At 36.3% G+C, this 14,647-nt stretch overlaps 1 protein-coding gene across 2 annotated transcripts in view; it reads right to left on the reverse strand.

Moving 5' to 3' along the window:
- Window positions 1-1,874: 1,874 nt before the first annotated feature.
- SETD3 (SET domain containing 3, actin N3(tau)-histidine methyltransferase) overlaps window positions 1,875-14,647 on the reverse strand; it is a 62,365-nt gene continuing 49,592 nt past the window's right edge. Inside the window, exons 9-13 of one of the 2 annotated variants that reach the window (XM_069018225.1) lie at window positions 10,457-10,531; window positions 7,611-7,777; window positions 6,909-6,994; window positions 5,012-5,172; window positions 1,875-4,392 (exon numbers count right to left, since the gene is read on the reverse strand). In XM_069018225.1, the coding sequence (XP_068874326.1) occupies window positions 3,949-4,392; window positions 5,012-5,172; window positions 6,909-6,994; window positions 7,611-7,777; window positions 10,457-10,531 (933 nt within the window). In that variant the 3' untranslated portion in view covers window positions 1,875-3,948. The other variant, XM_069018227.1, reaches the window with a different exon arrangement.

Here is a 14,647-nt window from a genome sequence, read left to right on the forward strand (position 1 = left end):
TTTGCTGCCAGTTCAACACATTACAAATGGTTGTGATCCCTTTGTGTTCACCTGTTCCTAGGGATGGTGAAGCCCTAGACTAATTCTAAAATTTCACAGCAATTACAGAACTAATTGGAGATGATTTTGAACACTCACTGAAATAATTCCTGAACCTCCTATCCTTCATAACAGCAACCCCTGCCTCCCAGACAAACTTAACTGTTGTTCACTTGCCCAGCTCCGATCTAACTTAATCTTCCAAGATTAAAAATGACACCAGCTCCAGAAACCAGGACCATTTGTGGTTTTCTTTTTTCTTAATTATGGACTGAGGGTTTTTTTTTTTTTTAAATTTTAACTGAAAAATCCTCCACATGGTTTCCAAACTTGTGGCATTTGTTAGGAAATAGACATAGAACCCACAAAATGCTAAGAAAGCTCTTCTAACCGTGAGTCACCAATTTATGTGCTGTACTTTGCACAGCATGCAGTGCATGCAAAGAAGGAAACACGACAGAATATTAAATATAGATGGTAATTACGTGAAAATCATGTGGTCATATCTGACTTCAACAAGGATCAGTTAAAAATCTTCTAGAGGAAGAGGGATGGGTATTGCTTCATCAGATAAATTTGGTAGGGCAATGTTTTTACTGAAGACTCCTGTTTGGAACAGAGTACAAGCAATAGCTGGACTGACTTTCAGTCCATAAAATCAGGAAAGAGGAACAGATTTTGGGAGCACCTTTTGCTTGTCTGATTGAAATACTTCAAATGATGTTTCATAATTACTTCACATGCCTTTCTATAAAACAAGGGAGATAGAAGGGACAGCAGTAGATACTAAATACTGTTTTTAAACGTGAACTAGAGAAGATTTTGTAACCTAAATCTCCCAGAATACTTTTGAATCATGTGAGTTTCATAACTCCATGATGATCATTCCTCTCTAAAGGCAAATCAGCCTTAAGAAGGCAGTTACTGTTGAGTTGCACAGATTTTCTGTACATATCACCTTATAATGATGTATGAGGCAAAGAATACTTATTCTAGCCAAGAACAAAAACCATCTCACCCTCCCCAGTCAGAAGGCTCTCATTTCTCCTTCACTCATGACAGCACTTAAGCTACTGTTGCATTTACACTTTAAAAACATTTCTCAGGCTGGTGGTTGTTGCTCAATTTTGTATATTTGACTTTATCAACAAGGAAATATGGACATCACCTCATGGCACAGACCCAAACTAGTTACAGGTTGTTAGGGAAATGATTCATCAGTAGGTAGGTTCATGTAAAATTCAAAAGGCTTTTTTTCCCCTGTTTTGCTTTTGGAGAATAGTCCGAGAAATGCAAGTGATGTCTTTCTTACAGGAATACTTTAGATAGCTAAACAGAAGCAAGATTTGGCATTTAGCCTGGGATTAGTGTGAACAGCCTCTTAACCAAACATTATGAAGAAAGTTAACTTTAAAATGCTTTGAAAGGTCTGTTTTCATGACAGATGGTAATAAGGGCTCATCAGTGCCAATTTTTTTTGTTTCCACCTCAGTTTTCAAAAGCTTAAGTTTTAGGTTAGTGCTTCTGAAGGGACTATTACATGCACAGAGGAAAAATGCAAATTACAAAATTAGATTACTCACTATTTTTATTGTGTGTAACATATTTTTCTAAATAACACTAACAGATGAAGAGTAAGAATTTGACCATGCACTCAATAGAACACTTTCCCTTTCTTTTACTAGAATCCCTTTTTTTTTTTCCCCCAGCTATTTGTCCTTTGATCTTTTTCTGTACATCTGGACAGATATTCCTCTCCCCACAGACCCCAAAAGATACAGCAGTCAGTAGCAGGTAGAGGTTTTGTTTGTATAATACACTCACTAGTGAAGACATGGTAGAACTATATTTTATTCAAGAAAACCCACACATTCTGTCCTGTGGTGACCACAGGCTTTGCTAAGCCATAGATATTAGCAAACACTGGAACAAAATACAGTGTATCAGATTGAATCCAAGCATTTAAATTCTGAATTACAGTTATAATTTTCAGGGAAGGCTAGTTTCAGAATTGCATCATAGTATCTAGTACAATGTTGTGCAATGTAAGTGGCAGAAACAGAAATGGAGTATTGGTCCTAATAAAACCCAAAATGTAATGACTCTTGTATGACATTTAAATAGTCAAGACAACAATTCATAACATTCTACCAAAGGCAGCATATAGTTACAAAAATACTGGTCCAGCATCTTGTTAGTGATGAAGCAATATCCAAGGTGCAATGGCAACGTGCCATTCTTAGTGAAATTTTCTTTAAAAAACTATTTTTTCTATTTTCCCCACACTGATACTAGCTGAACACCAGAATTCTACAACAACCTGAAAGTCACTACTTAAATGTGTATTGCACCAAAGATTGATGCAAAACCACATTTTCCAGGTTGCAGTATAAAAGAAGCAAAGTCTAATAAAACTATGAATGTGCCAAAAGACATTTTACTGCAACTGATCTTATATGAGCAGTTTGCAACCTCTACTGAGCTTTAAACAACTGTCCAAGCTTTCCATTCTATCCATTATCCTGAACTTAAGGATACAAAAGTAAAAGACAAAGTCCTTAATATTGAGAACAGAATTAAATCACTTTATACTCCTCTCAATTGATCCACAAAATAAAAATATCCTGTCCTCCTCCTAATACCCCGGTAATTTCAAGGTCAAGCCATGGAATTACCCTTACTCTGATATTGCACAGTGCTAGGATTGTATTGTTTCCACCTAGAAGTTAAAACACGTACTATGAGAGTGACCAAAACTGCTGGTGACAGTAGACCTGCTTAACTTGTGGAGGTACCCCAAGAAATGTGCATCAGATGAAGACACAATCGAAATGGCAAAAAGTACTGCAGACTTGGCTGTGGTCTGGACTTGGGCCAAGAATACATAAGCCTGCTTGCCACTTCCTTTGACGAAGCAGGATCAATTAATATCTTAACCAAAAGACAAAGTTGAGTAAGATCAGGTAACCATGTGACATTCAATGTTACATTCAACAACACAGAAATGAAGGAGTAGCAGACAGGAATATTAATAATATTTTCCTTTTAATAATGATTTAGTCAAAAGTGTAGCTTTGAAAATCTCTAGCTAGTTGTGAAAACCTGAAAAAGCTGGGAAGCAACCTCACTTTGATCAGTTTAAAGCTGTGGCTTGGCCTATCTGCTTTCAAAATCTCCAGTAGCTCTGCCAATCTTGTAAATAAAAACTACTGCCTGGAAATAAAAAGTAGTCAGCCTTTAAAAGTTCGTGAACGTTGTATTGTAGCAGCCTAACTCTGACTGAAGAAGAAAGATATTTTATACAGTAAACAAAAGACAGTAAACTGAAATCTTCAGAGATCACTTTAAGTGTATACAATTTGGATTCTCATTGACATTTAAAACTACCAATCATAAGGTTGCCACCTTACCTTTTTCTGGACTGGCACACCTGATTTTAAACAGGTTTTCTTCCAGTCTCCCAAGTTTCTTATCCTCTCATTCAGTTTTCTGCTGTACTGCTCCCCTACCTTCATGCTGAATACCGAGTCAGTCCTGCCTTCTGCTTTTCTTGGCAGGAGGCAGAGCAAGCTTTTAATTTCGGTAGTCAGAGTGACAGAACAACAAACGCACAGCAGATAGAAGAGCTTAATTCTTCCTCAGGAAGAAAATACATTTGGTTCAACAAAGGGCTGCAAAATCTTCCAAAGGCACCTCTTTCCCCAGTTTTTGCCTGAAAGCAAGATGGCAATCTTAATTGAAAAGGGATGCTAAATCTTATTAAATAACTTAAAAATTCATTTTTATATAAAGCAGCAAAACCATTTTTCTCTGCAGAAAGAGAAATGTTAACAAAGAAACACACCAACATAAATGCACTCTTCATAAACTTCAGCTAGTTTAGTTTCACAAGAAAGTAAAATTTTAGGACTATTCTTTAACCTCATCAGTACTTTCTGAAGAAGATTCTTTGGCATCTTCAGTCCCTCTGTTGCTTTTCTCTTTACTAAGATTTTCACTTTCTGATTTGGTCCCATTAAATAAAGAGTTTTCACCATTTACAAACCCATTCTCTGTGACTTCAGCATCAATGGCTTCATCAATCTTTAAGTCCCCTTGCTCTTCCACATCTTCTAGGTTTCTCAAGACAATAGGGAGTTTAGAGTCTGCCACAGTGTTCTCCAACAAGGCAATATTGTTCTCTTCGTACTTCGGAAGCGGAGCTCCATCTGCTATTTGTTTGGTATAATACTCTCTGCTGGCAGCTGCGCTCTTCACTGCCTTCTCCAGGATCTCTTTTTCACCTAAGCGCAATTTGATGGCCATGATCGCATGTGGAGTGAGGTCATGAGTCTCCAGGAAGGACTTATCAACCTGTCAGAAAAGAAAAAGCAAGGCTGTTAGTAACACCCAACACTATAAAACAGCCCCTCACATCTTTCCTCTTTCTGAGAGCAAGAAGTGACACCAGGCTCTCCAGGCTGAGCCAAATGGACATGAGGGTGTCTGCAAGGAGTCCCAGTGAAATTTGTCATGAAATCATAAAAAAGCCCAGCATTTCTGCACATAAATCAGTCTGCATGACAAGCAAAGTCAGGTTATTTCACAAATATATGCAGCATGTAGGTTCACTTATACATTTGCAATAGGAGCACATTTCTTTACAGTCTGGAGAATGCAACTAATAGACAACAAGTTGAAACTGATTCCCCATTTTATTTGCAGAGAAAAAAGCAGGCAGTCTCTACTTGGAGAATCAAAGGAAAAATACATTAACAAAATTACATTAACAAAATTTTCTTTTTTGCAATCTTATTTGATTTTCCTTAGACAATGCAGAACTGTTTCTGCACTTAAAAAGTACAGAATGAATTATGTACTAACATTCAGATTAAAGTTTGCAAAGACAAGATGGAGGACAAAGTATCTTTTGCTACCATCACAACACACAGAAGAATTCAGACATTTAAATTACACATAATGATAATATTACCTCCACAGTTGTTTTATAGGTTTTCAAAAGAAGGGATGCTCTGGCTTCCAGGAATGTCCAAAGTTTAACTTCATTGTCCCAGCTAACAGGAAATTCAGTGTTCCCCAGAGTGAAGATTTTGTCAATCGCATGCTCACCTATCAAGTGCTCCTTCAGCTCTTCTGCAATAAGTATAAAACCAATCTGTTAAAAAACAATCTCATCATTCACTTTGTCAGTTGACAAACTGCAGAAAGATTTATTTTCAATCGTACATCTTTGAACAGCTAACAAAAAATAACCCTCTCCTCAAATAAGAATTATCAGATATGCTGCTTATTTCTAGGATTTGCCTGAAAGAGACAACTGGAAGTCTTGAGGTCAGCAGAAAATGGGCCTTCTCTCCACTTGGAAATAAAGATACTTTAGATATCACAGCCTCTCATACACAGCATAAATCTGTGATGGTGAAAAACAATCTGTTTTGTAAAATCATTCATAAACAAAAGGGAGTAAATTGTTAAAGAGTTCAGTGAACTTTTTGAGAAAAAAGGAATAGGCCAGAGAGTGTGAAAATAGCAGTGGAATTATTTTTCCTCTTGTTTTGGTAATCTTTTTCAGTAGCAGAAACTTCCTACAGGTGGTCAGAAAAGACATCCATCAAAACTCAGAGTTTGAGTAGAAACAGAGCAGAAAGCATTTAATCAGCTCCTTATGTAATTTTTTTTTGTTAAACTTTTAATTAATAAATTTGACTACGGCAAAGCAGTTATTACAAATTTCACTAAGAGCTTCCATGTGGTTTCTCAAAAAAGTTTTCTTGAACAGTATTTAAGACATAAATAAACTGAGCACAATCATATACCAGATATGTGCAACTAAAACATTCACTAGCTCTATTTTCCTCTCCAAGCCAAAATTAACTCCCTCATCAGCATCCTAAAATTTTCTTCCCTTGAATTCACTTCCCAGAAGTATCAAGCAGTTGGAATAGATGGTAGTTGTAGGTCCACTCCAACTGAACTATTCTGGTATGTTCTAATTTCTTAGTAAGTGCTAAAAGATGGATGACAGGAGGAAGTGAAGGCATGACACTAAGTTACACTGTTTTTATTAAAGAAAGCAAATAGACCACATGCAAAAACTCAACTACTTCAGTGTTCCTACTGGCACAAAAAATCCACATCGTCTGCACAGTATTCCTAACTGCAAGGGAATTCTCTCACTGTCATGACAAACTGTCACATCCATAACCTTCAAAACTGCATCTAACCAGCAAGGAGCTATTATGAACATTTAATGAGAAGTTTCACGTGCACAAATAAGGTGAATATTTATTAAATGCACAGGTATTTTGCCCCACAAAAAAAAAGTAACAGAAGAGAAACACTAGAAAGACAGTCTGCAAATACAGAACTTTGTTTTAGATTACCAATTACCAAAATAATGAAAACACTTTGAAATGTCTCTTCCATATTTCCTCTGTATACAGTACAGAATATTCCAATTTCATACTTAAATGATTCCACAGTGACAGCTAAAATGCTGTGATTTTAAGCATGTAAACCCCTAGGTCTTACATGATCTTGTTCTGCAAACTATTTTGAAACCTAAGAACTACAGATCAAACTCCAAAGCTCACTCATTCACAAGAGTCTGGGAGATTAAAAGAAATAAAAAATTGCATCATCTCATGCTCTCAGAGTTACTGAAATATTCCCTCAGATGACATGGCCAAAGATTCGGGCTCTCAGTAGCTTACAGATTCCTTTTTAACTTAAATTCCTCAACTTTTCTGATCTTCTATCTTAATGTTTATATAAAATGTCTATCACATTCCTGCATTAACAAGAAAACCAATCAAAAATCCCCACAACAAGACAATCATAAATTAGGTTATCTTCATAAAACATCCTACCTTCACTCATACAAAACACTCGAAGGAAAGCCAAGAGCTGGGCAGAGATTGCAGGCTCAGTGGAGTGCAAGGCAAAAACACTTGAACTAATAAAAGAAACAATCAACAGTAAATGCAAGTTCAGTTGTTGTATCTTTGAACTTATTTCAACATAAAAGTGCGCTGCTACAAAAGTAACTTTAAAAGACTTAGGTAATATTAGCTCAAACTGAAAAGTTTCCCTAACCTGTATCTGAAAAGAACAATTATCTTTTGTACAATTTTACACTTAAAATTATTTTATACAGCTTTCATAATAAATTCATGAAAATGCAATGTTTCATGTCTGCTGCTCCTAATAGTACCCTCTGGACTGAAAAGACTAAAGGAAAATGCTGTGATTCACATACTGAGCATTGTAGTATGTCTGCAAGGGATAGGAAAGAAAGAAAACCCACAGATTGCTTCAAATTAATCCTTGCTCTGTTTTTGTTCAAATGGTTATTAAAGCAAAGGCTTTTTTCCTTATATATGGTTCAAATTAGATGATAATATAGCTCAGAGAACTTCTGTAAATATTATTACAATAACTTTAATTTGCTATACAAACAGGAGTAATATTACACCTAGAAAACTATCACAGAAGAGCTTCATATATGCTCTACTGGACACTATATACTTTGGAAATATTTTTAAAAACCCACGGCATTGTGTTTTACTTACGTTGGGATACCAGCACGAGCTAAGACCTCTGCCTTCATAGCATACAGCCTGTCACTTTTACTCACGCCAAGCTTTATTTTCACTCTGTCATGTGAATTATTATCAAAGAAAAAACCACTGTGGATCACAAATTCAGCGTTTGACCGAGTGCCATAAAAAATGTAAATCTAGAAGGATGAAAAGAGAAGTGAAGGGACAGGAAAAAAGCTTAAGATCAGCTCAAAAAACTGACATAATTTGAAAGTTATTTTCCAAAAGAATTACTATTCTGAGTACAAGGTATATTTAGTTATATGAAGAAACATGCTTTGTTTTCTGGTATTGACTCAAATGCTGTATATAATGTGGCAACTACACTTTAGAGGTAGATGTAAATGTATCCATGTAACAGAGACTTTGAAAGGCGAGAAGAAATTCTTGTTCTGTACTTTAAAATAAAAACATTTTGGTTTCTCACACTGTCATAAAGTACCAGCATATGGAAATAAGCTTTCAAAGGCTTTTTAAAGGCTAAAAAAAATAGAGACAAGGAAGGCCCATTAAAAGAAATTGTGTTTCTGGAGTCATTTTTCCCAACCAAATGTCCACTCAAAACTATACTGCTGATAGATCAACTTTGCTTTCATTTTCATGTTATCTTAAGATATGGATATACTACAGTACATCATACAGAGAGATCTGAGCTGTATTGAGCCAGTATTTATTTTTGTTTTACTCTGAACTCTTTTATATAAAGCATATAGTTACTTTAATTCACATTTCAAAAGAAGTTCCTAAATATAACCTGCGGAATGTATTTAATTCAGGGCTCGGCTGTATGAAATGCATGGGACTAGAGGTCAGAGTAGCAATTGTATTCTCCCACATCAAGAGGATATTTTCCCATTTGTGTTTGATAACAGAATTGTCAATCAGAAAAAAAAGTTCCAGCAGTTACAGAATTCCCTTCAGAATCTCAGTGTACAGCAGTGCTCTGGATGCCTGCAAGCTTCCATTCCTCTCTAGCTGACAGAGAAAGACACAGTGCTCTCTAAAGGGCTCAGTAACAGCAATGATGCCATTTACTTTCTTTGTTTTCAATTTTATATTAGGACTATTTATCCTAAGCGCTAAATGCTTAAGTATGATATTGCATTATAGTAAACATCATACTATAACACACTCTCATGATGAACAGGTGACCTGCCTACATATATTAAGGCAGTGAGTAAGAAGAGAGGTGCTCACGCTCTCAAGTTTTAAAACTACTGTGATAGATCTCATAAACTAAAAGTCACATATCATGTGTACATTACACAGTATGCTCTTACACCCCAAGACTGCTCTACAAAAAATCCAATTAAACAGAATGAGAATTGCTTTATTTCAGGCCAGTGTTTGACAGACTCTGTGGACTTCCACTGCCTCACATTTTTTAGTAGTAAAAGCATGGATCATACACTCTTCCTGCTGAAACTGTAAGAAATAACATCTGCATGGTATATTAAAGGACTGAAGCATTATATAATTACAGTGCTTTAAAGATGTCACTAACAGTTAAAGTTTGCACAGAAATTTTAAAAAATCCTGATAAATAGTAGACAAAGTGAAACTACTAAAATAAAATTGAAATATAGGAACCCTCTATAATTGAAATGGAGAGAGCAACCAGAACAGCTATATGACACATCCATTGCCAGCTGTGGAAAATTATAAATTGGATCACTTCTGGAAAAACTGTGGACCCCTTTTAACTCATCACACCACTATTGGAAAAAACAGAAAATATTTGACTACCATAACAAATTCTGAGAGCAAAAATATACAATCACTGTAAACCCCAGCATAGCAATGAGGATAAATACACTTCTGGAAAGATGTACTCAAAAAAGAAAAAATTCCAGACACCTTTTCATTAAAAAAAGATAACGATACGTAAGAAAAATTAAAATCAAAATATTATCAATTGTAAGACTGGCAAAATAATACAGTAAAAGTAATAACTCAGAGGCTGAGTTACAAAACATTTCAGGATGTTTCCTAGATAAAGGCTTTGTCTAGCCATGCTGACTGCACTTCCACAGGCAGTAGTCAGTAAAGGAGTGCTGCTCCACTTGAGGGTTTAGGCTGGCTGCTGACACAGCACAGGGGATTCCTACACTCCTGGAAACACTGCCTTCAATGCATCACTAGTTTGGACACTCCGTTTTGGTTTTGAGCAGTTCTGATCAAAATACTGGATTCTGAACTGTTCCATGCATCTTTGCAAGACTCTCCCGCAGTCTCAGGATGAAGAAGTAAAAGCATGCATGCCTGTGTGAAAGGGAGGGAGTATGTTCTTAGGGCCTTTCTCATTTCCACTAAACATTGCAATGACAGCAGCATGGGTTAAAATGACTGGCAACTGTACTGTATTTCACCTCTTTTATATGAATGAAGACTAACAAGAAACATAAGCCAACAAACGCCACTGCTAAAAAAGATTCTACAATCTACTACTGTAGACATAACTAAAAAATATTTATCTTTGGTCCTTTGGGTATAGCCTTTTACTAAGCTCTTCCAGAATACCAAACTTGGTGACTGTGTATGTACACTTACCAATGATTAAATATTTCAACTAGTTATCTAAAATATGAGGAATAAAACTCTCCTACAGTTGGGGTCTACCAAGTGATAGAAAATATTCTGAAAAATGTACATGTATTTAGTTTGGTAGCATTTTCATTCAAAATTAGCTCAGCATAATAAAATTCAAATGCAGCAGGGTTTAATCCACACCACTGTTATTAAAATTTTCTAGCGAGTCACCAAGTGTCCACAGAACTTTATGAAACAACAATAATGTAGATAACTCTTCACACTACCTGTTCTCCAGCCTTGAAATCTTGAAGTGCTACACATTCACACCGGTCATCTTCTAAATTGTAGCCTGTAGTGATCTATCCAGGAAAAGAGTGACAAAAGCACCTTTAGCATTTTATATTTCTCTCTCCCACCACTGACAAATTTTCCTATTGGAAATAAACATTAACAATAGGAATTGCATACATTTCTTTCTCAGCACAATAGAATATAGCTGATAGTGATTGCTCTCCAATTCCTGAACAATCTCTTTTTAAAAAAATTTTTACATTAAAGAAATCTAACAGAGGAAATAACCTACCTGAAGGGAACAGAAGGCTCTGAGGAAAGTACCTTCCACAGACAACAGACAAAGTGCCATGCTAAAGCCAGCAGTTTGTTATGAAGTTCTGGAGCTTTCAGTCACTCCCATGAGGCCCAAGGGAGCACAGCACTGACAGCTCTATATGCGGTGCTTTAGCCTTCAACTGCCAACACATTTTTGATTTCTCAATGAAAAAGGATTAGATAACTATGGATCTTTAGGGGATACAATCTTCAGAGAATTATAATTTAGTTGAAAATAATCCCCTTATCTAAAAGTTAAGTAATACTCTTAAAATGCTAAAAGGATTTTTGTGATGGTAGCAGGCAATGGAAGACGATAAACTCTCTTGACAAACCTGTACTTCCCCAAAAACAATTACTATACTGTAACGGGGTCACACTAACAAGCTATCCTAAAAATGTAATATTTTTACCAAGTGACAAACAGCATGTTCTTGAATAGTATTACCAGAGATGCAGCCACAGGATGGAACATAAGCTGCTGAAAAATCAGAAAGCAGCTTTTATGGGAGGTAGTCTGAGTTCAGTACTGACAGAGGTAACTTATGGAAAAATATGTTCTGGGCCTAAGGAAAAACCTAAAAGAAGCCAAAGATTCTCTCTCAGCCTTTGAAAATGAAAACATATTTTTTTGTAAGCTGACTGACATGAGTTGCAGTATACCCTGATTCCCATCTTGGATGCAGCTTGTCCAAAGACAGAATTCCTCAGATTATTTCAAAAGCTTGGTTGACGGCTTATACATTAATAGTTTTGCACTGCTTGCATCATTAAATGTGCATTTGTTGAAAACAGCTGAAACAGTGCTTTCAAATGGAGCAAATCCAAAATGTCAGCCCCAAGAACAGGCAGCCTGGCCCTGTAGACACTTGCAGAAACCTCCCTGTGCAGATGCCACCACTGCAGGTCTATTAACAGGTTTGTGGCATGTAGATATCAGTAAAGAACACGGGAGCCATGCAACACAGCCTACTGAGAAACACAGGCTGCAGTACTCGAACACAGAAATTCCTCTGCATTCTCTAATTTGGACCACACAATTTTAATTAAGATCTTGGGTTTAGAAGGTTATCCTACCCTGAATGCTAGTGGATGACAAATCTACCTTCCTAGTTCAAATAGAGTCATCTTCTAAAAAATTGTACCTTTCATCCAAAAAAAAGGAACTCTTGACCTGTCCTGAAATTTTCTTAGTGTGTACCCTCAATGAAATAGTTCTGAATGTGAAAAGTCCACACCAATCCCTAGAAAATCTGGTGGAACAGGATGCTTTCACAGACTGGGGAAATTCCAGTATTTTAAGAGGAGGATTCTGTCAGTTTAAGCATGCCTCACTAGAGTACTGATCCTTCTTTTAATTTTTTATTTTTGCTTTAAAAAAAAACCCAAAACAACACACAAAACTGAGCAGCACTTCTGAAAGACTTTTCTATAAAGCATAATGGAGTGCTAGACTCCTATTTCCTCTTTCTTTTAATAGCAGTCACATAAGAGAATTAACAGGGTGTTTACTTCTCTTCCCACATGATAGCTGACAAATTGCATCCCTTCAGTTTTATTTCTGAAGCAGACTGATACATGAATTTCAAGTTGTGTATAAAGCATGCAATAGTCTGCTTGGTCAGTGATTAAGGATGGACCCAGCCCAACAGGCAGAATGTAGCTTATTCAAAGCTCTGTCAGAACTGGTAATCAACCTCTGACTGTCAAAATACAATCCCACTAAAGAATAACAATGAGAAATGCATGAAGACAACCATTTTGAAATAGTTTTTAAAGGCAGGTTGATCTAATTAATAGTGTCAGAAGCAAGAAAAAGCTGGATGACCTAGCTCCAGTTAAAATCCAAAGAGCATTTTATTATCTAGCTCATGGAAAGGGGTCCTGTGGAATAAAGCAAGAACAGGGATATATATGGTAGCTGACTGACTTGAGAAGTATTTTAGCACTACATTTGGAATAAACTAGACAGGGGTGCATTCAATACCATCTTTTGTTTCTTACTTTCCTGCAATGAGTAACAATTCCCTTCATGTATTTTAAAGGAATTGTGCTATGATTAGAGCAGAACCCACCCTGATCTCACTCTACAATAATACAAACTACAGTACAGGCAGCTTACAGTTACCTTAGCAGTCACCCCCCTCCATTTCTAATAGTACAAGGCAACTAGCACACAATAGAAATAGCTTTATAGAAGCTTTTCTTAGCCCATTACCAATATTACAGTTTTCTATCCTTCCTGAATTTATATCCATTTAAATTACTTTCTGTAGAAATATGAAATAAATGACCAAAACCTTTACATATATACAAAATATTTAAGTTCAGCACAGCTGCCTTTGCCCTTTAGGATATACTTCAGCATAAAAAAGTGTTTCCAATCCTGATATACTACTGCATTAGGAGGTTTGGCTCCAGAGGTTGGCTCCATATCAAACCCATTGCTAAACAGCATAATAAAAATAAAAATTACTTTATCAATTTAAATAGAAGTTTGAATGAGTAAAACAACATAAATAGCTGCTCTTTTAATATATGCTGCTTAAATTTTCCCTCACAGAACCTTGATTCTCTTCCTCTTTACTCTAATCCCAACTTTGAAGGCATTCATTAAGAGTTGTCTAATGAATACAGACAAGTCTCTGCAAAAGCATCTGAAAGGGATGCCCAGCAGGAAAAGGGTACAGGAAGTACTGACGCTTGCAGCTATGACTTATATTACAAAAATACACATTTCTGAATTTTAAGCAATTTTCTTTATACTGAAGACTCTCATATGAACTTTATTGCTAAATCAAAGCTGTGAGATTGCATAACAAATAGGGAAGGGCAAGAATCACTGTTAAAGAACAACATGTAATCACCTTGAAATAAGGAAAAATAAATAAATAATAAACCCCAAACACTTGCAACTTCGTAGCCTAGCCTACCGTGCTGTAATTGACACAGTCATAGTAACACTAAATTAGCTAAATGTCAAGTGAAAAACAACTTGCTTTACAGTTTGTTCATTTAAAACAGACTTTTGTTACACCAACAGCACTAACACATACTGCTGTCCTAACACTCAAGTCAACCCTCCCACAAAAGAATCAGATCACTTGAATCGTATGGTCATATCCAGTGCTGACAATAAATAATATTATCTACTGGAAACACAAGTAGGGGGTATGACTTTTGAAGCATACATGAGTATGACTAAGTAACACTGATAAACCAGCCTCTCTGGGTTTCCATTTCCTCATCTCAGCATTAACTACTCTGTTAATGAAATCAGAAATCATCCCCTGAACGAGCGCACGTAAGCCAAAGTGTCAGCAGGTCTGACTTTCTATATACATATGTCACCTTTTAAATGTTTAATATGCCCTAAAGTAGTATTTTTGCATTTTGTTTCTTTGATGTAGTAACAGATGTACTGTTTTTGTTGAACTAGGCTTTGTTCTTGTTGTTGCTGTCTCTATAACAAGGCTCTTTGGGCACGGTTAGGAGAGCAGGCAGTATTTCTTAGTTGCAAATCTCTAACCACTTTCCCCAGTGGTAGCTACAAGAGGCAACCTCCATCAGTGCCTGCTTTCTGTTCTCAGAACAAATCTGTCCAGTGCTGTGCATCTTTTTCAGCCCATGAGAAACAAAGCTCCATGTCAGGAGACTATTCAGACTTGTCTGGACAAAACGTTTCATGTAAATGAAAACTTTTAAAAGTACATTATATGCACATAAGACATAACTTTACACAAGTATCCAATCACTTGTAAAGTGTTCTCTAGATGTAGAAAGCTCTCCCTGAAAAGCTATCATAAGATATTTGAGAAACCGACAAACCTTTCTTTCACATATTAGTTTTTTAGGGTCTCTTGGGA

This window comes from Aphelocoma coerulescens, chromosome 5, assembly GCF_041296385.1.
Source record: "Aphelocoma coerulescens isolate FSJ_1873_10779 chromosome 5, UR_Acoe_1.0, whole genome shotgun sequence".
Classification (NCBI taxonomy): Eukaryota; Metazoa; Chordata; class Aves; order Passeriformes; family Corvidae; genus Aphelocoma; species Aphelocoma coerulescens.